Source organism: Pleuronectes platessa, chromosome 14, assembly GCF_947347685.1.
Source record: "Pleuronectes platessa chromosome 14, fPlePla1.1, whole genome shotgun sequence".
Lineage (NCBI taxonomy): Eukaryota > Metazoa > Chordata > Actinopteri > Pleuronectiformes > Pleuronectidae > Pleuronectes > Pleuronectes platessa.
The window spans coordinates 1,166,198-1,187,865 of NC_070639.1; the positions used below are offsets into that span (position 1 = coordinate 1,166,198).

General features: G+C 40.1%; 1 protein-coding gene across 1 annotated transcript in view; it reads left to right on the top strand.

Moving 5' to 3' along the window:
• Positions 1-18,782, top strand: part of marco (macrophage receptor with collagenous structure) — a 31,741-nt gene extending 12,959 nt beyond the window's left edge. The window contains exons 4-13 of the mRNA XM_053439449.1: positions 1,152-1,269; positions 1,456-1,527; positions 11,080-11,169; positions 11,489-11,524; positions 12,713-12,772; positions 13,063-13,098; positions 13,415-13,495; positions 14,268-14,327; positions 14,985-15,149; positions 18,507-18,782. Coding sequence (XP_053295424.1) covers positions 1,152-1,269; positions 1,456-1,527; positions 11,080-11,169; positions 11,489-11,524; positions 12,713-12,772; positions 13,063-13,098; positions 13,415-13,495; positions 14,268-14,327; positions 14,985-15,149; positions 18,507-18,637 — 849 coding nt within the window. The 3' untranslated portion in view covers positions 18,638-18,782. The remainder of the gene's footprint in view (positions 1-1,151; positions 1,270-1,455; positions 1,528-11,079; positions 11,170-11,488; positions 11,525-12,712; positions 12,773-13,062; positions 13,099-13,414; positions 13,496-14,267; positions 14,328-14,984; positions 15,150-18,506) is intronic.
• Positions 18,783-21,668: the final 2,886 nt, after the last annotated feature.

Here is a 21,668-nt window from a genome sequence, read left to right on the forward strand (position 1 = left end):
CCATCGCTTATAGACTAGCCTGTTAGCCTGCAAGTGTGGGCTCAAGCAGAAAAACGCAGAGGAAAAATCTGTCAGTAGATCACCAGAGAGTATGGAGTGATATACTGTATGTGAATGATTAACTATAGATCAGCGATTAGCCATAGAAATATAGAGAAATATTGGCGTTAGCAGAAGGAAAACAGAAAATGATGCCCTTTATCACTCATCAGGGATTTCCATTTGGGAAGGAATACAAGTGTTTATCCTTGTTATTGTAACATGTCCTGTTCTGTTTCAGTTTATGCTTCCTGGTTTTTTGAAGGTATTAGTATGATTTTCCTTTTAACGTAATTTCTGTGAACAAACTTTCAACAAACTTTTAATACAAACCTCCCAGTCTGAATTCTTCTTCTGATGATGATGATGATGATGATGATACTTCTATTGTCAAAACCCATCTGAAATTAGTTTTGCGTCATATAGCAGCTCCATTTCCAGCATCACTAGTAACAAAAATTAGGACAGATAAATTTAACATAACATTGAAATCACAAAATGTTAATACAAAAGGCATCACATTTAACAATATGAAACAAAGAGGATGGGAGATTAAGTTCAATATTTCAGATTGACTGTTGCACAAAGGAATTTTTCAGTTTCACATTATTAAATCGTGGAACCCTTTTGTATAGTACCAGTGTACTCTATATTCACTGTTCAGGACAAGGTTGGGATAAGAATGAATTCCAGGTTATTTTATGGGCACGTTGTTATTTGTCTGTTGAATAAATATAGTACTGCTGCATCAATATACAAACCCGAAACGCTGTCTCTAACCGGTTTGCCCTTTTTGGGCAACTATAGTAACATGGTAGTCTTTGCCCATTCTAACATAATAAAAACACTACGGTTTGTTATTTAGATATGAGAATTATATTCCAGTTCAGAAAGATCCTGAGAAATTCTACACATTTTTTCCTTTAATCTTTGATGCTTAATGTTGGGTAAATAATGAACTCTCTGTTATTCCCAGGATAAAGGGGTCCACCCCTTGTACCACCTTGATAAGCGCCCCTGTTCATAACACATTTTCATTCATTCATTGGGATCATGATTTATAGCAATGATTTAACATTTAGGTCATATTTCTGTTGTTGCTTTGACAACAGTTGAACAGTCTGTGTGGAGAAGATGGTCAGCTGGACATGCTAAGGGCTGACCTGAATCTGCTCAACATAAGCACCAGCAACTTGGAGGCCAAAATGACAACCATCAATCTCAAACCAGGTATGCCAGTGTATAATTGAAGTCATCACAATGTGATCAACATTAACTATGTGGCTCATAAATAACACAAATAGAACATTTTCTAGTTGGTGCCCTCTGTGGATTTTTGCTGGAAGGATTGGTTACAAATAGGAAATACTTTCATGTTTGAATCAACCCTAACAATATATTTTTTGTTATCCTCAGGACCTCCAGGTTCTCCAGGAACAGATGGACTGCCAGGAAATCCAGGGGGACCTGGAGAAATGGGCCTCAAAGGTGAGTCCACCTTATGGAACTCCATAGCTAAAGTAAAAGCTTGAGATAAAATTAGAAAAAAATTAGAAGCTGGTTGTGCCTGGTGCTGTTATCACTGAGTAACTGGGAGAACACTGATGAATTAAAAGGAACACCCTGTGAGAGTAAAGTTATAGATGTGGCTATGTTTCTCTCAAATGCACCCTATTATTGATCCATTTAAGATATCTGTTATGGCTTGTTCCAATCTTTGATCTGAAAACAACATTAGACTAAAATTATCTTTGTACAAACTTACAACTGATTTTGTTGTCCAAAACCACCTTAAGTGGTATGTCCCATCAGGACTTGGGTACCTGTATTATTTTTCAGCTCTCCCAGGACCACTGGTAAAGACGGAGGGGTAGCTACTGTATTTCAATCCATCTTTCAGTGTATTACGATGGATTATCACCACTTTTTAATTTGTGGAGATTTTAATGTATATATATGCTGTGAAACTAAACCTATGGCTAAAGAATTCTTAAATCTTATAAATTGCTTTAATCACACACAGTCATTGTCTGGACCCACAAATGAAAAAACATTAGACCTTGTGTTGTCTTATGGCCTACATGTTCATGTGAAGGAAATCTGTGATACTTGTATATCTGAACATCTGCCGTTTTATTTACGATTACTGCCCCCTGCTCTATAGCCAAGCCAGCTACTCATGCACACTGCCGCCATATAATTAATAGTAAATTTCCCATGCACTTCTCTGCTACTTTTAAAGACTCTGTGCTCTCCAACTTGGGTTGTAGTGGTGTTCTCAGTTCTGATGAGCGTATCTGTCTTTTTAATTCAACCTGCACAAGCACTCTGGACTCTGTTGCTCCTTTGAGGACGAAACGCACAAAAATTATTTCAGAGCCATGGCTGAACGACTTAACCGGCGGTTTCAGACGAGCATGTCAGCAAGCAGAGCGAAGGTGGAAAAAGGACAAACTTAGAGTATCATATGAAATCTGACAGAGCCATCTATCTGATTACCAGCAAGCGGTAAAATCAGCAAAAACTAAGTTTATATCTAACATGGTCTCCAATAACTTTCACAGTCCTCAGGTTATTTTTAATAATATCATAAACCCCGGTAATCGTACTCCTATTCTGCCTACACCTGTCCTCTGTGATTCCTTTCTTAAATTTTTTGTGGAAAAATGTTCGCTTCTTACATGATCCTCAACTATGTCAACTGACCATCAACCACCTACCATGCCCCCAGCTGTCTTTGGTAAATTCAAGCCCATATCAATACCCTTTCTATCCGAGGTGGTTCACCATCTGCGACCCACAAATTGCCCTTCCGACAGCATCCCCCACTGTTGGTCCGTGTATTAGGTCATTAACACCTGTCTTCTCTCTGGTACTGTCCCAGCTTCCTTTAAACATGCTGTTGTACAGCACTTGTTAAAGAAAGACAAACTTGATCCCTCTGTTCTCTCTAATTTCAGGCCCATTTCTAAGCTGCCAAACCTATCCAAAATCCTAGAGAAGGTAGTTCTTACCAAGTTGCAGGCATTTCTCATCAACAATAATGTGTATGAAAAATTCCAGTCAGGTTTTAAACCGCATCACAGTACCGAAACAGCTCTTTAAGAGTTTTTAACGATTTGATTTTAACTGTTTATTCAGGAGATTCTGTTATCCTAGTGCTCCTAGACCTGACGGCCGCTTTTGACACGGTTGATCACACAATCCTAATGTCAAGCCTGGAAAGACTTTTTAGGGATTAAAGGTACAGCACTCAGGTGGTTTGAGTCTTACCTAACAGATAGGAGTTTCTCTGTCCACCTGGGTGAATACTCCTCTGGGAAGTCCCCACTTACATGTTGGGTACCTCAAGGATCCATTCTAGGCCCTGCTCTTTTCTCTCTATATATGCTGCCCCTAGCATCAATCTTTGAAAAACATTATGTCTCCTTTCACTGCTTTGCTGACGACATTCACATATATAATATACTGAATCTTGGGCCGTTGGCTTCTTATACTCGCTCAACTGTAAAGAACCTTGCTGTTCTTTTTGACAGGGCTTTTAATTTTGATAAACAAATCTCCTCAGTAGTCAGAGCTAGCTTTTTTCAACTTCCACAAATTGCAAAGGTAAAGGCCTACCTACCACAAAAGTACCTAGAGAGAATTATACATGCGTTCATAACCTCCCGTCTGTATTACTGTATTTCCCTGTATGTAGGCTTAGACAAATCATCCATTAAACGCCTGCAGCTAGTCCAAAATGCTGCTTCACCGCCTGCTGACTAGGACAAAAAAGGGAGACCATATTACACCCATGTTGCGCCTCCTACACTGGCTTCCTGTCTGTCACAGGATCGTTTTTAAAATCTTACTTTAACTTTTAAGTCTCTTAACAGACTGGCACCGTCTTATTTACCAGAACTTCTCATTATGCACAATTCCAGTTAGGGAACTGAGATCAGCCACTCATCTGCACCTTGACAAACCTCAGACAATACTAGTAACCAGTGGTGTAAAGTAACAGAGTAAAAGTACTTCGTTACAGTACTTAAGTAGTTTTTTTGAGGATCTATACTTTCCTCGAGTATTTTTATTCATCAGGACTTCTACTTTTACTCCACTACATTTAAAAGAAAAAAGATTTACTTTTACTCCGTTACATTGACATTGAACACCTCGTTACTCTTTACAAATTAAAATCTGAATATAATTGTCAATCTCTCATCATGATATTGGATTGGACTGTGCATGTTTGCGCGAGAACTGACGGTGCCTCGCGATGGATTATCTGAGGGCGGGACGGGAGATAAGCCGTCAACCGGACTACCGGGGGGGGGGGGGGGGGGGGGGTAGTCCAGCGCAAGACCCTAATCGTCCGGAGGAAACCTTGTTACAAGTTGTACTTCCTCTAGTGGCCAGTTTGATCGTCTTCTTGGCATTCCGCCATGGTCATGACCGACTCTGGAGGGGCCATTCTGAGGACCTCACTAAACCATCCAATGGGGAGTAGCGATGTGTGTACAATGGGCAGGGATGTGATCAATGCGAGCACATTCCCCATCCATTTATTCCCTTTAGAACAGGGGTCTCAAACTCAAATTACCTGGGGGCCGCTGGAGGCAGTATCTGGGTGAGGCTGGACCGCATCAGGTATTCCGCAAAAAAAAACTTTGCTAAAAAAATCCAAACTTCTCAAATGTCATTACTAACAGTTACTTAACTTCAATGGGTTCTTCTGAACATGAATAGAATATTGAAGAACATGAACGGTTCTTCTGAACATGGCTTCTCTTGCCTATTTCTTGCTGCCAGAGACCTGGCAGCGCTTCCTCTCACATAGCTGAGGCACATTTGGCTTGAGGGAGGAAGCAGTTGAGACCCTCAGTATGGCTTGAAGATGATCATCAGTAAGTCTGGATCTGTACTTGGACTTATTGAAATTCAAGGTGGAGAAGAGCTTTTCACACAAATATGTGCTCCCAAAAAGGCACATGGTCCGCTTGAACATTCGGGAAAGCTCAGGGAAGCTGGGGTTCAATTCTCGCAAAAATTGCCCAAGCTTGTCTTCTTTTCCACTCACCTCCCTGAACTTGGCTCTGAGGTCAGAGTTGCACTGCAGGTCAATGAGCTCCATTTGAAGCACAGGAGGGGCATCTTGCACATCAAAGGAGAAGGGATCCGCAAAAATTTGAAAAGTGGCTCTGTGCATCTTGAAGTCTGCAAATCTGTGATCAAATTCCTCCTGTAGCCTCAAAATGGCATCAACGTACTTCTCACCACTGAATGGTGTGCCTGCATTCAGGAGTGCCTTGCATGCTGGGAAATGGCAAAGGTTTGTCTGAGAGAGCTGGGCTTTCCATAACACAAGTTTTGTGGAGAATGCCCTCACGTTGTCATAGGCAGCACTGACGAGCTTCCCCTGGCCTTGTAACTTCTTGTTCAGTACATTCAGCTCATGCGTGATGTCAACAAGAAAAGCTAAGTCCATGAGCCATTTGGGATCACTTAGCACAGGAACAGCCACCCCATCATTCTCCATGAAGGCTTTCACTTCTGCTTTCAACTCAAAAAGTCTCTTCAAGACGTTTCCCCTGCTGAGCCAACGTACCGCGGTGAAGTAGAGCACATCCTCATATTCTGACTCCATTTCCTCTAAAAAAGTACGGAACATCCGGTGCTTTAAGCCCCTGGATCTGATTTGGTTGATGCATTTCACAACAACAGACATCACATTGTCAAACTTCAGGTATTTGCTGCAAAGGGCCTGCTGATGGATGATGCAGTGCAAAGCAATGGCCTCCTCCACACCCTCCTCTTCTAGTTTTCTTTGAACAAGTGCCACCAGTCCATTTTTCTTCCCTGTCATTGATGGCGCTCCGTCGGTTGTTATTCCAACAAACTTCTTCCATGGCAAACCGGCATTCACAATGGCATTACACAGCTGGCAAAATATCTCCTTAGCGGTGGTGTCGCCATGCATTGGAATTACTGTGAGCAACTCCTCCATCACTTCAAAATTGTCATCAACACCACAGACATATATTGCAAGCTGGGCAGTGTCAGTGATGTCTGTACTCTCGTCAAGAGCGACTGAGTATGCATTGAAAAATTTGGCTTTCTCGCGCAGTTGATCATAAATGTCACTTGACAGGTCAGAAATGCGCTCTGCCACAGTGTTAGCAGAAAGGCTGATGTTGCTAAACTGACATTTATTTTCCGGACAGACTATACTTGCAGCCTGTAAGATGCACTTTTTGATAAACTCGCCTTCTGTGAATGGCTTTCCTGCCTTAGCGATCATCTCACTAACCACGTAGCTTACTTCGACTGCTGCATTATTCTCTTTGGTTGATTTCTTGAAGAGATTTTGTTGCCTCAGTAGACATGTTTTAAGATTGGCCACCCGGTTGGCTCTCTCATCTCCCTGGTATTTTCCATACTCCTCAGCATGTCTAGTTGAGTAATGACGTTTGAGGTTGTATTCCTTGTGCACCGCAACTTTTTCTGTACAAATAAGACACGTCGGGGTGCTCATGTGCTCAACAAAGAAATATTGCATCTCCCACTTTTCCTGAAATTGTCTGTGCTCTTCACCAACCTTTCTCTTCACTGCAGGCTTTGAAAAAGACATGATTGGGGCTGTGTGACAAGATATATATTCATTCAACTTGCTGTCGCTCACGCACTAAAGTTTCAGTCAAGTGTTTAGCCAACGACGCACAGAGACGTCATTTCCGCAAATGCACGTCATTTCCGCTTTTTCCGGTAACAACAGGTGTGTAGATTATGGGGTGGGGTGGGGGGGTAATGCGTTCCCATCAGACTTCGTCCCCACACCCCAGTCACAGGCAGACACAGCTGTAGCGGCTGCTACTGTACACGCTTCTCTGTTCAAAGCACGGGGATCCGGGATGAGCTGTGGATCTGCGCTTTGACGCGCTCCGGTGCGCGCACAGTGGAGAGCCGAAAGAGGGAGAGGAGAGGACTATATGAGGCAGCGTCATAGTGTGACCACGGGGTTCAAATGCTGCCGGCCACTGTCGGTCTTTCGCTGCCTTCAGTCACATCATCACCTTTTTCTATACATTTTTGTGCTTACTTTATGCCGGCTTACCTGCGTTCCGGGACTTATTTGAGCAGATCCGGTACCTCTCGTATCGAAAAAAATATGAATATTAAAAAGGTTTTTTAAGAAATGATTAAAATAAAATATAACAATACAATGTAATCACTAGAAAATTACGGAGCCCCTGTTGACATCGGTGGATGAATTACTAATTTGTGGCCACGCAAAAACAAGATAATCTAATAAGTTATTTATAAAGCTTTCTTAACAACAGCATCACAATTTCATAAAATAATAACAAATGCAGACTTCTAAGATGAACCAAAATAATTATGCACATCGTCATATACAGTCTGTGGCTCAGTGCGTAATTGTCACCACCAGAGGATGTGGGAATTTAGATCATTAAAATTCATCCACACATATCGGGTGTTTATAATAATGTAAAGCAGCCCAGACTGTAAAATGTAGATATTAGCTCAATGCCATGTTATAAACTGCTGCGGATTAGAATAATCCGTCTGCGTAAAGAAGCTCCCAAAACCTCACAGCGCAGCGTGTGCGTAAAGGAGCCAATTTAACAAATTGTGTGTGTGTGTGTTCCGTTCGTTTTCTCCATTCTCCAAATGAAGCACTGGATACATCATGACCTGCGCGAAAGAGGAAAACTATGAATTTCACCCTCCTGCTCTCCGCACATCCAAAGCCGCTCTTTTCTCTCCCGGCTCTCTCTCGCACTCACTCTCACACACACACACACACACACACGACCCCGCCCCCCATGTCAATCACATGCATGGTGCATTCACTGGACAGGCACACTGTAGGAAACCAGAGCATCATAACATTGTCCCACACAGAAGCTAACAATATAAAACTCGCGGGCCACACTAACATCAAACTTTCATATTAAGGCGGGGGCCACAAAATATCGTCTCGAGGGCCGCAATTGGCCCGCGGGCCGCAAGTTTGAGACCCCTGCTTTAGAATTATCCAGGTGCTCATGCAGGAGCTCGTTTCAGTTCAGTCTTTATTATTCGGTCTGAAATTTGGCCTGTTCTTCTCTGTACTAGCACTCTGCAGTTAGTTAACGAAAGAGAAACTATCTTATTTTGTTTGCCTAGAACTTGTTTCCTTTTGCTGAGCTATCATAAGGGGCATTGTGTATCATTCATGCTGCTGATTAGAAAGTGAAAGGTCCAAGTTTAGTGATATTTACAGTTAACAATTTTTTAGTGGTTATACTGTGGTCTATTATTGATCTTAGGAAGACTTAAGAGGCCCTTGTTTATTCTGTTGTGTTGGTTCTTTATTGTCCCTAGAAGATCAGATGCACTAGTCCAATACTATTTGAACCTCAGCATCTGGGGTTTGAATGTTTACAAATATACCTTATATGTATATTTTTGTTATAATTTTTCAGTTAGTTGAAATAAATCCTGATGAGAATAATTTTGGGTTGCTTGTGTCTGTATAGGGCTACCATAAAAAACACTTAGCATGTTTAAGTTTGGTACTTGTACTTTTACTTTTGATACTTAAGTACATTTCAACACCAGATACTTTTGATACTTAAGTGCATTTAATATGAGCTACTTTAAGACTTTTACTCAAGTCATTTTCTTACGGGTGACTTTTACTATTACCGAAGTCACTTTCACAGGTAAGATATCTGTACTTTTACTCAAGTATGGTTTTCAAATACTTTATACACCACTGCTAGTAACAAGAGGAGATCGCGCATTCGCAGTGGCAGCCCCAAACCTGTGGAACAACCTACAACTTCCCATTAGATCTGCCCCGTCTCTAACACAATTTAAATCACTATTAAAAATACACTTCTCACAGGCTTTCTCCTCGAGTTGAGTGTGTTTTGTCGCAGCTGATTTTCTTTTTCTTATCGTATTTCTTATATTTTGTTTTGTTTTATTATTTTTATATATTTTTATTTTACATTAATAATTGTATTTTCTTTGTATTACTTGTACTTTAATGTATGTTTGATGTATACTTGAACTTTAATGTAATAGGTTTTTACTGTCCTTTGGTCACACAGATATCACTCTACACTATCCAAGCCACTTGGTAATGCCTCTCAGTGTGTGCTGTCCCAGTATCTAGCTTACACTCTGCTACTATGTGCTGGAATGTTTCAGGGGCATCACCGCATAGCCTGTACTTTGGGGTTTTTCTATGAGGTTGTTGCAATTGCTTAACAGACCTCTGAAATTGAAAGGATGAAAACACAACATCAGCTCAGAAAATCATTCAAACAGTTTAACATCATTGAAAGAAAAACCAGGTAGGATGAACACAAAGTTTTCTTACTTCACTCGTCTGCACCATAGACTGCACACAATGCCCAGCACCACTTTAAAAGTAACAGTATATTTTAGGCCTAGTGAAGGAGGACTAACTAATCGCTTGTGAGCACATCAAAGGAGCAGTGATTCTTAAATGTATAATACACATCTATTATTCACCTATCGTGAAAGGTCGGATAGCAAAGATATTGCTAATAGCTTTTCATCTGACTATTATTTTAGACATCTCTGTATGTCTGTCTGTCTATCTGTCTTTACTGGCATGTGTAGAACATTCGTGGACATCTTTGCTTGTTGACCTTAAATCTACTGTTGTGCAATAATAGGTAGACTTGAGCTTGGCTAATTATTAATAATCATAAAATATGATTATTAAAATAATAAAAAAATTATATCGAAAATAATACAATTATTAATTTAAACGATAAAGTTATCAATTAAGAAAGCTGAAGTGGTTTACCGACAGGTATCGAGGGAGGAGGTTACTAAGTGAAGAGATATGCGTGTGTCTGTGTTGGTGCTAAGTTAGACAAAGGGTGTAGAATGAAATGCAAGGAAAGACTCTGAGGAGCCTAGCAATTACTTTCGATTAACTTACAGCCAAAGTATCACAACACAAATCAAATTTATAAACACCACACAGAATCGAATAAAGAGTCTTGCTTATTCTAGTATAATTGTTAAACCCAGTTGTATAATCCATCCGAGGAAAAGGGAAAAAGGAAGTTGCAGTTCAGTTCGCAGTTCTGTGAAGTATTCTGGCTGGCCGTATGGTTTCTGCCTTCGCGGTTCTGTGGAACTGTGCAGCTCAGATGCTGGTTGAAGTTTTCCTGCAGGACATTGAGTCGCTACTAGAATTTTTAGAGCTTGATTTGCGAGGAGGTTTCCTTGATGAGATGAGCTGGAAGCTGCACCTTTGCGCTCCTCTCGTAGAGTTGGATGCGAAGAGAAGATGCGAAAAATCATGCTTCTCCTCTCTGCAATGCAGGAAGAGAGGCTGGCAGCCTTCCGCCCTCAGACGGATTGAAGAAAGAGAAAGAGGAGGGGGCCTTATATTTCCCCGGGACCTCACAGGTCATGGGGTCCAGAGTGACCAATAGGAGTGACCCGTGTGGCTTTACACACCTCTGTGTGAAGTTGAGGAATCCTGGGAGACTGAGTTCCCTGTGTTCTGGCTTTTTCCAGAACGATGGAACATGTGGTTTCAAGCTTTTGACTACACATATAGGCCGAAGGGAAGGCCTTTGGTTTTACAAAAACACTGTCCAACACTACTTTGTTCTTGTTTTTGATTATACTTACATTCTGTTTTAGCTTAGAAGTAGATTTGGTATTTCTGACATTTTAGTTTGTTCACCTGGTTTATATTATATTATATTTTTTTTATTTAAATTTGTATGTGTTATTTTGTATGCTTGCTAAATTCCATGTTTTGTTTATGAGGACCCACTATACTTGATTGACAGCGATTGAAATATAAGTATTATTCACATGCGTCCTCAAATCAACTTACTTAGTCTGTGGACTTGTATGTAGGCTGACTTCTTACTGGTATAGAGCATACATTACTCCTGCCAGTGTGCATAAGTCTTCATACTTCACTGATAGTACTGAGTAGCAGAAGCTGGAGTCCATCAATAACTTACATAACTGAATGATTCTGTCCAGGTGACATTGGTGTTGCTGGCCCTCCAGGACCAAAAGGTGTCAGGGGACCTATTGGACAACCTGGAGAGACAGGAGTCGCTGGGCAAACTGGTGGGTTTTATGAGGACCATTTGTGTAATAATGTGTGTTTGTTATTCTTAGAGCTGTACAAAGTATGATTCACAAAAAAAGGAGGTTGAATCAAAATGTTGCTTCAGCATAAAAAGTGCCCACTTCCCACCAATCAAGATGCTGATGGGGACTTTAGTGCTTACCAGAGCTGACAAAGATAAATGGCAGACCAAGTTTGACATCAAAGTTGGACTCACGGATGTAGGAGCCCTATAAATATCTGTCTTCTTTGGGAAAAGAATGGCAGCTTTGTATTCAAATCTCTAAGCTCCAACTCAAAATCACTTCACTGTTTCAGGGCCAGTTGGACTCACTGGACCTCCTGGACCCACTGGTAAGCTTCCCCTTCTGTTTAATTTTCTTGTTAATAAGTGTGTCATACCAAGATTATTTGTGGGGGGGTAGGGGGGGCTTCAGTATCCCATTACCGCAGGGAAATTAACTAGTTTTGAGGCCACTGTGTTAAAAATTTCCCTGTTCCACGTTGCCCTAAAAAACATCTAAACCACTAAAAGCTCACGTATTTTAAATGAACATAGTGCCTCAAAATTCTAATAAAATCTTTCCACAGGTCTTCTTGACCATAACCCTTGTGAGTCATCTGATCCAAATTTACTCGATTGCTTGAATCTGGTTCTGCCAGAGGTTTCTCCAGGTTACTAAGGAAGTTTTTTCTCTCCACAGTCTCCAAAGTGCTTGCTCATTGTTGAAACTGTTGGGTTTCTCTATAGACTTAAGGTTTCAACCTTATTATGTTATGATTTGGCTCTTAAATTAGACCGAACGGAATATCTTTTATTCCAATCGAATCTTAATTTTGCCATGGACCTTTGTGCGAGGCACTTTGTAACCTTGTTTAAATAAGTACTACAAAATTAAATGAGCATTATTATTATCATTATTATTATTATGATTATTATTATATTTCAAAGCTGTCAAATAAAAATGTATCTATAAGTATCAAATGTTATGAATTCCATTCCTTTCAGTGTGTCAATATACAGCACAGCTGCTGCCATTAATCCATTGTTTTGTTTATGTAAGATTTATTATAAGCATAGTAAGTACAGGTCTGAACGCACCGAAATGCATCCTCAATGTGGCTTGACCGCTGATCACTCATGTCACCACATTCCATTCGCTGTGTAAACACAAATGATTTATATACACATAACAAACACACTACAGTAATACCAAATGTTCTTTACTGTGAGCGGACCATGACCTTCCCTGGTTTCACATCATGTTGCAGGCTTGTTGAAAGTGGAACATAAAGCAATATAACGCTTCCTGGAAGGAAAAAATGGATCAGCAGATTTAACTTGTGAAACAGTTCAGTGTCTCTTCCTCATTTTCCTCATGATGCTCATCACTAATATTATATTGCATATACACTGCTATTTCATCTGAAAAACATCCTTTGCACAGCTAGTATTGTTCATAATCATCACTCACTCTTTCTCTCTGTTTGTGTTTGTGTGTGTGTGTGTGTGTGTGTGTGTGTAAAAACCTGGGCTCCAAGGGGCCCCAGGAAATCAAGGTCCAGGTGCAAAGGGAGAAAAGGGAGAACCTGGGTCCCCAGGTAAGGGATTAGATATAAGTTGCGGACCTGACAACAAAGAAATTCTTAAGAAACAGTTTTAATTTCTCATAGCCTATTAATTTGTTTCCTTGTCAGTGAAAAAAGTGTGGGGTCTCCATTCATAGAGTACCAAGAGTTTCTGTTATTGAAAGAAAATGTAACCTTTTAGTATTTTGTGGATTTTCTATTTTAGAGACCTTTCTATCTTAGGAAGTAGTAGTAATTTCTAATTGTATTATGATATCTGTCACATATACTTTAGTAACTGTTGTCCTCTCATACTATTTCAGGCAGTCGTGGTGAAACAGGGAACTCTGGCCAAAAAGGTACAATTTTTTTTTTCAATAAAGTTAAATTGAATTAAAATCAATTTAGTTAAAAGAAGATTGGAAATCGGGGTAATTCAACACCTCCTTCGATAAACAAACACTTGGTTATTGTGGAGTGGAAATACTCTTAACAGGAAGAAACTACAAACAGAAATTTGAGGGAGGGCTGTTTTCTATCGTTTGTTACACGCCCATAGTGTACACCCAAATGTGTGTTTATTTGTGCCCATAGATACTTCTATGGGCACAAATAATAATATCCTTTGTGTGAGATACCAAAATCATTTATGCGGATTTTTTTTTGTACCTACAGGATCTTCGGGAGTTTCTGGTGTTCCTGGGTACAAAGGAGAAAAAGGAGATCTTGGACTTGTTGGTCCACCGGGACCTCAAGGTCAGGTGCATAGTGTGTAAAATCTATAATGCTTATACAGACTATTACAGTTCATTAAGCCATCATAAAATATGTTAACTAGTCATGTCATTTTAAATGGCATAAATTATTTTTGAATCCAGGCTTCTTTTTTTATATGTTATCAATTATTTGTTCAGTAATAAGTGTTTTTATCTGTCATACTTTTATTAATAATCTTATTTGAATACCCACATTATAATAAGATTAAGGTACATTTCTTTGTTTTAATAATCTTGTGGTCTTTAAAATCCTGATTGGAACCTATAATTGTAAAGCAGAGTGGATGTTTTTCAAGTCTGACAGAACAAGGAACTTAAAGGAAATTAAAATTAACTTTAAATCCACTGAAATCAAATTACAGTAACAAGCAGGAGGAAAGAGAACACATCACAAGTTCCATGTAGAGATTTATGATAATGATAAGACCAATATAAATAATAATAATACAATTAATAATACTGTGTTTTCAAACTGTAGATTTATTCAATTCACGATTATCTATTGGACATGCAAGGTTTAGCAGCTCACATCAATGATGTCCAGCATTTCATTCCTAGTAGAGGAGCTAGTGGTCTAAATGGAGCTCAAGGAAAGTTAAAGTTCTGAAAAATGATAGACAGTTAGGGTTAAAAGAGGTAAAGTTAAAAATAATAATGAAATAAAAAATAGCACAGGGGTATTTTCAAGAGTTCTACAAAAATATGCAAACAGTATGACACACAATCACTATCAAGTGCATTTTCCTTTACAGGTCCTTCCGGACCACCAGGGACCAAAGGAGACCAGGGAGATCAAGGAAACCCACCAGAGTGTAAGTCTGCACAGTACTGGCATGGGGACGACAGGAGCAGCAATCAGCATAGATATCAATACAACTAATAACTAAACTCACTGAATATACCTTTGAAGGTATCTTAAATAAGTCTCCAATGTCTCTAAATGTGTGTCTGATGGTGATAGATGGAAGGTCTCACGGAATTTTGTTTTACATCATGAGTTATTGTTAAATGTCTGTCCATGAAAATATCACATGGGCATCTAGAGATATTCTCCACAGTAATATTGTCCACCGTGTTTTGACAAATTTTGTACAAATACACAGACAGATGGGGATTTTAATCCTGCTGCAGCCTTCGCTGATGCACATATATCAAAAACAACCTTCCACTCTCCAAATGGAAGAGAGGTGATGTGGGGGCAGTGGCTCCTAAGCTCTTCACAGGGCTCTTCACACAGGGTCAAAAAGGGGATTGTGGAGCTTCATCTTCTTCGTATTTTTAATATTTTGACCACATGATATTAGAGTTTTTCATACCTTTAAAACAAATTGTGGAGAGGGGCGTAATATGTCTCATAATATTGGAAATGAAAGAAAAAGCCAAATATGCTCCAAAGAAGAAATTGCAAAAGCAAATTGACCCCATCGCACTATTAAATCCTTAACATCTGGAGCTTTTTGCTGTTGCAGTGAATGTGCGTCTTGTTCCCGGGAGGTACCGAGGGCGAGTGGAGGTGAGGTACAATGGGCTCTGGGGAACCGTGTGTGACGACAGCTTTGACGCGGTGGATGGCAAGGTGATCTGTAAGATGCTGGGCTTCCAATCTGCCATTTCCACCTACACTGCCAGCCCAGGTAAGGTCTGCTGCTACAAAGGCGGTATGTCCTCTGTTCCATATAAGAGGAACAGATGTATAAACTTATCTAAAAGACCAACCATAAATTTGTCTGCATACATGTGGTTCTATGTCTTTGTGTGTCATAGTAACTACTATTTCTCCCTTTTGTTCTGTTGAATTTGCTGTTGACATGATGTGCCTGAACTAAGACATGGTAATGAAAGGTATTTGCTACTGAAACCTCTATTACTTGGAAAAATACCTACTTGGCTTGTAAAAACACAAATACTGAAGTGTCAAAATATCTTCAGTCAAATTTGAAAATTAATCTTTACAGAAAACATGTATTGCGAACAGCGGACAAACACCTATCCATGAAGACTGGCGGCTTGTTTATCCACATGCAGAAAATGTAAAGAGCCTGAGGAGTTATGGGCCTGAAATATTTATGGTTGAACAGCGTGTCTTTGTTTCTAGATTAGTCCAGCTTATTGTCTATGCGGACACCAGGTACTCCTCAACGATAACAAGGCTCAGATAGGTCCTTCACTTCCTAAAGTCCACCACCATATCCTTATTGTTTGTATTTGTGGGGTTTCATCCAAACCACTCAAAAAACCTGTACACCAAACTCAGCCTCCCGTTCCCTGGGAGAAAGGGCCCCTGAGGCCATTAATGAAGCATCCACCTGCACACCCAGTAGCTTGTGGCTGAGAAAAGCAGTCCGAATAGAGCCAGAAAAGTTTTTTTTAAAAGACTCCCAGTGCTCCCAGCACTTTCCAGATGAGCATAAGCTCAGTGAAGCAGAGATATGATGGCGTCTTTCACTCCAATATGGGGCTGGTAGGTGAACTGCAGCGTGTCCAGTGATGGCTTGACCTCTGAGCGGATCATCTCCTGTTTTGATGTAAATGGTGTTGAGCGGGAGAGATGTGAGGAGGGTTGGGGTAGGGTTGTGGGGAGCAGGGAATGGATATAGATGTTTGAGTAGAGGTCACTGAGGGGGGTGATTCATAAAAAGGTCTGGAGGGAGGGCGAAGTCATATCGACAAACATTTCACTCATTGGTGAGGTGCAGGTCTCCTTCTAAGCCCAAGTCATCTTTTTTACTCACCCAGCGTCTATTGTGAGGGAATAACATACAGAGTATTAAATGGCCCATTTTGTACACCTTTCTAGGATTTAATTTCGGATATTGGTAGTCCTAAGATGATATATCAGTGGTTTAAAGTAGAAAAAACTGCTGCAATGTTTATCTCCATGTCCTCTCTTCTACCGCTCTCTGGAGCTGCAGACAGAACAGGCTGTTTTCCCAGCTGAAAGACACGTCGTATGTTTGCAGCTATAGAAGAACAGCCACATATTTACAGTTGGTTACAATAGAACATTTCTGAGCAGTAAGTTACAACGTCCTGATGTTTGTTCAAGTTTTAGCGGGACAGTCGGCCAATGTAGGAGTAATGTCCTAAGTTACAGTAGGGAGTTTCAAAATGGAGTTTCACTACGGAGTAACGTAGACTTTACACGGCATGTCAGAAGAAATAAAGCGTAACTGCTGGTCTCGAACAGTACTGGCTGGGTGGGGTTGAGAGACAAGGGTGATCCCTCATATTACTCATAAGGGGGAGGAAGTACGAGACGTTTCGAGAACATATTTCTTAGAAGGGATTGAGTGAAAAAGTCTGTGGCGTGACTGAACCTACTGACCCCCTTCAAGTCAATATGTATTTTTCACAATATGGGCCCTTTAAAGTATCCAATCAAAAATTAAGATAATCTGTAAAACTGTCTGTGAGTCTGTCTATGTCCTGCCCATGTTTATTACATAAAGCATCCCAGTCTGTCATCTCAAAACAGCAGTGTACAGTTTGTTAAGCTTCCTGAGACCACCTCCGCACAGTTCTGGTGATCATTGTTTGCAGCTGGAGTGCAGGTATGTGGAGGTGCTTGAGGTAGACTGGAGCTGTATGCTTCCTTGACATCTGCACACAGTATGTTTTGTTTCCCCTGGTCTTAAAGTCCACCATCTGCTTGAAAGTGGGCAGAGATGTTGTCAGGGTAACATGGTTTAAATCCCCAGATTTTAAGGGTGCGGGGTCTGGAGTCTCGTGGTCACTGAGTTGATAATGTCAGAGGCCCAATTTGATCAGGTGTAGGAGGGATATAAACAGCAATAACGGTGGCCTGAAAAAACTCCCTGGGCAACTAATACGGACACAGACTCAGCGCTATCAGTTCAATGTCTGGGCTGCATTCAAGTTCTTGGACTGTGGTGTGTATAGCATTGCGCCACCTGTTGTTCACATAAATAGTTCTTTCCACTTTGGCTGCAACTCCTGTACTGACTGAACGCTGGCTACCCTCACAATAGAGTCCAGTATGATGGTACTATAGTATTACTCCAAGAGCGATGAAAACATCAACTTAAAAATAAAAACGTGTGAAACCACCTCACAATGCTGGCAGATCAAACGTAACTTACAACTATCGCTGGGACAATAAAGGCAGAATACTTAACTGCCACCCATGACTGCGCAGGAAGTGGAAAAAAAGGTTTGGTACCATTGTGCCTTTATAGACACTTAAGCCTAATGAGCCTTCTGTGCTCATTTGCTGTATCTGACAATGTTTATCAATGTATTTGCAAACACTGCACAAAGTACTGGATGGATGGATAAAGATGAGCATAGTGTTAGTTCAGGCAGGCGACAAAGTCAAGCTCCGCTCCCCTGACTGCTCCAGCAGCTGATTTCAAAGCCAGCCCACATGAGCCGATGGCTCAGCTTATTTCCGTCCACTTGTTTATTGGCAAACCTCAAACAAGGCGCCTTATTTAACCCCAGTGTGATTTCTGACATTGATGCCCACTCTGTTCTGTTCCCTTATGAGAGCCAAGAACAGATTCCATACCACCTGACTGAACTGTGTTTTCAGGTTCTCTGACAAAATTAAAGTGTTTGTTAACTTCACAGGTAGACCACTAGAGTTGATTTGTAATCGCATGAACAGGGATAACAAATCTGAAACCGTATTAAAATTCCTGGTTGTAGTGAGTGTCTCATTGTCTTCTGGTCCCTCGTCCCCATGATCTGAGTGCTCATAGCTTAGTGTTGGAGTAGTGGCTCATATTTGAAACAAAACACCTTGATCTCCAGCAACCAATTGTTGAGACAATGAAAACCATGTAGAACCATATTTCCAAAAATAATTGTCCCCTTTATATTCTATTAATGGGATAGGCAGTTGGCAAGCTTCACCTTTTTACACAAGTTTAATAAAGACATGTAGTAGAGCTTAGTTCCTTGATTGTCCCAAGCGTTATTATTGCACACAAAAATAATCATTAGAATTGTTTATTGCTCTCATTCTGTAGGGTCCGGTAAGATCTGGTTGGACGAGCTACGATGCCTAGGAACAGAGTCTGATATCTTTGACTGCCCACACAATGGAATTGGTGTTAACAACTGCCAACACAACGAAGATGCTGGTGTGCACTGCCTCTAGAATGATACAGTACATATTCATGTAGACAGTACAGGATATATATGTGTGTCTATACAGCTCATGCTACGTTTCTCTTTATTACACTATTTGATTCAATTACAGTGTACTGTCAACATGAGATTGAGCAAATAAATAATAATCTCTGCTCTGTTGTCTGCCTTTTTTTGGTATGTTTTCAATCAGTACCTGTCTTCCTTCACTTCACATCTCTTACCCTAAGCTTCATGCATGCCATCACCTTTTCATCCATCACACAGATCACTTTGCAGGGGTCAGCAAAGATAAAGTTGCATAAGTTATGCTGAGGAACGGTTTCTGCCTCAGGTATACTGTAAAATACACATGTTGAGTTCACCTCTATTGGCATCACAGTCATTACACTTAAATTGGTGCTCACAACCACAAAAACTAAAAACAATACAAACAAATATATATTTTTTTGTAAAAATAAAAAATAAAAAACATCTCGCTTAAACCCTACCCCCATCCTGAGTCCAGGCCACAGCCCCTCATAAAAGGTTTCTACTAAATGACTTCACTAATAACAGACCTAAACCTCCAAGATGGCATCTCCATACGTGCAGTCGCGAGAAGTTATGTCAAGTCTCTCTGCAGAGTCTCAGAAGCATGGGGGAGATACTAGCAGACCACAGACTTTTCAGGGACTAACTGATTCCCTGATCCAGGTCTGGGAGGAAATCCCCCAGGACACCATTCACCGACTTATTAACCACCATCAACAATCCATTCAGTAGTTATAGGGCAGACATACTAATGGTACAATGATTTGCCTTACATGATGGGAGACTGTTGACATCTCACGGGAAGACAAGAAAACACATGCAATAAACCAGGATGAGGCAGGCCTATGTCTTTTTTCTCTTATGTTGGAACCTCAGTTCTGCTAACTGTAAATTCATGGTCTGGCCAGTTGCCTTCTCGTGGAGCTTCATCACAGCACCTGAGTGGGTGGTTGTGTCTGAGGGCTAGAGTGGTCATCCTCTAACCTGAAGGTCGGCAGTTCGATCCCCAGTCTTCCCCATCTGCATGCCGAAGTGTCCTTGGGCAAGATGCTGAACCCCGAATTGCCCCTCATAGAACAACAAAGTGTTGCTAATAGATGCACTGTATGAATGTGTGTGTGAATGGGTGAATGTAAAATTGAACTATAAACAGCTTTGAGTGGTCATCAAGACTAGAAAAGCGCTATATGAATACAAAACCATTTACCATCTGCAAAACAACAAGAAACATTTTTAAGAGAACATTTGGATCAGTTAGAGGTGACTCAAGGTGGTCCTTGGTAAATTATTTTGTACCTACAGAAAATGTCTCTCTTTTTTTTTTTAAAGGTCTTTAAACAAATGTAATTACTGTTTAAATAATGGGGTTTATGTGACAGACTCAGAAAGTTTAGGGAAATTGAACCTTGATATTATAGCAGTAATATAAGTATTTTAAAAGTAAAAGTTTAGCTTTCCAGCTAAGTACATTTGACTAAGCAGGATTCACAGTTATCCGGGTAACAGGTTTCGCTCAGGGTTTTCAATTCTACGAGCCCCATTTACTTCGTAAATCCCAATGGTTACTTATCCTGAACCACTAACCTGCTCCATAATAAGTTAATTGGAAATAAGAGATCATGCCGTAGAAAAGCATCAATGATCAATCAATTATTTGAAACATGACAGCACCATTCTTAGATGATTCTGTGGAGAGAAAAAAAAGAAGAAAAAAAAAGGATCCCATTGAACTATTTGAGGAGGACAAGGTTCCTCAGTGACCGAAACAAATCTTTTGCCTAATCTGATAAGTGTCTTTATGAAAGACATATCATAACCAACCTGAAACGTAGTAGCAATGTGCTCACAGAAACACAGACTGTCTGCATTGCTCTACATTTCTTTACTTGTGGGAGTTACTCTTATTTGTGTACTTAGTGTATTAACAGCAGGATGACTGTTGATAGTTTATACTTGCTTTGATCCTACGAAACTAAACTGTTATTTGGAATAGGGGAAAATTAGTTTACAGATTTACCTTGTTACAGAAAGAACGTCAGTTTGTTTGCCTCCAGTTTTCAGACACATCCCTCACAATGTTTGTGGCAGCTGTCCTCAAATTCAGCTTTTCTAAACGGAAACCTCTTTTCAACATCGGCCAAGCCATCCTCAATAAACTTATATATCCCTCAGCCCATAACAATATTATGCATTTGATCCAATAAACCACGGTAATTCACCCAATGCTTGATTTTATGCCTCTACCATCATCCTGTGTGTACAGGATGATGGTTTTCCGATTTAGAAATTATACCTGGCTGGTCTGAGGTGTGGTTTGACCATTACTTTCCCGTATGAAAATGTTTTATGCTGATTCTAATTTTATTATATATAATTTCATAGAGATCTCTATGTCATTAATGATTAACTTGGAGAGAAAATGTTGTGTGGCCAGGTAGCCAAAATCTTTGTCTCATTTGATGTTGAAAAATGCTTAATTATACACTGATCCATTATTTGCTTAAACTATAATAAACTTTATTATACAACTCTGTGCCTGTGTCAGTTTGGACACCTGATACATGCATATTTAGAATCAACACATCAATATTCGGTATCTCAAATTATCGTTTTCAGACACATATTTGCTCATATATACCAAATCATCCTGAAGAAGAAGAGGAAGAAACGTAAAGCACGTGTGAAAAGAGCCAGAAATCATGCCAAATTTGAATGTTCAATCCAAAATGGTCAACCTCTTGTTGGATGTGGCGAATATTGAAAAGAGGATATTTTGTGTGTCTTGGCATGATACACGTGTGCCAAATTTATTTCTCTAGGCAAAAGTAAATAAGTGCTTCGACAACAAATCAAGAAATGTAAATAATACACATAAAAGCAGTAATATGTAAAGAAACAAGTCAAATAAAAGGTGAAATTAAAATAATAAAAACATAGTAAAAAAACAACATCACATGAAAGCAGGTCTATAAAAATGGGTTTTAAGAAGTGATGTAAAAAAAGTCACT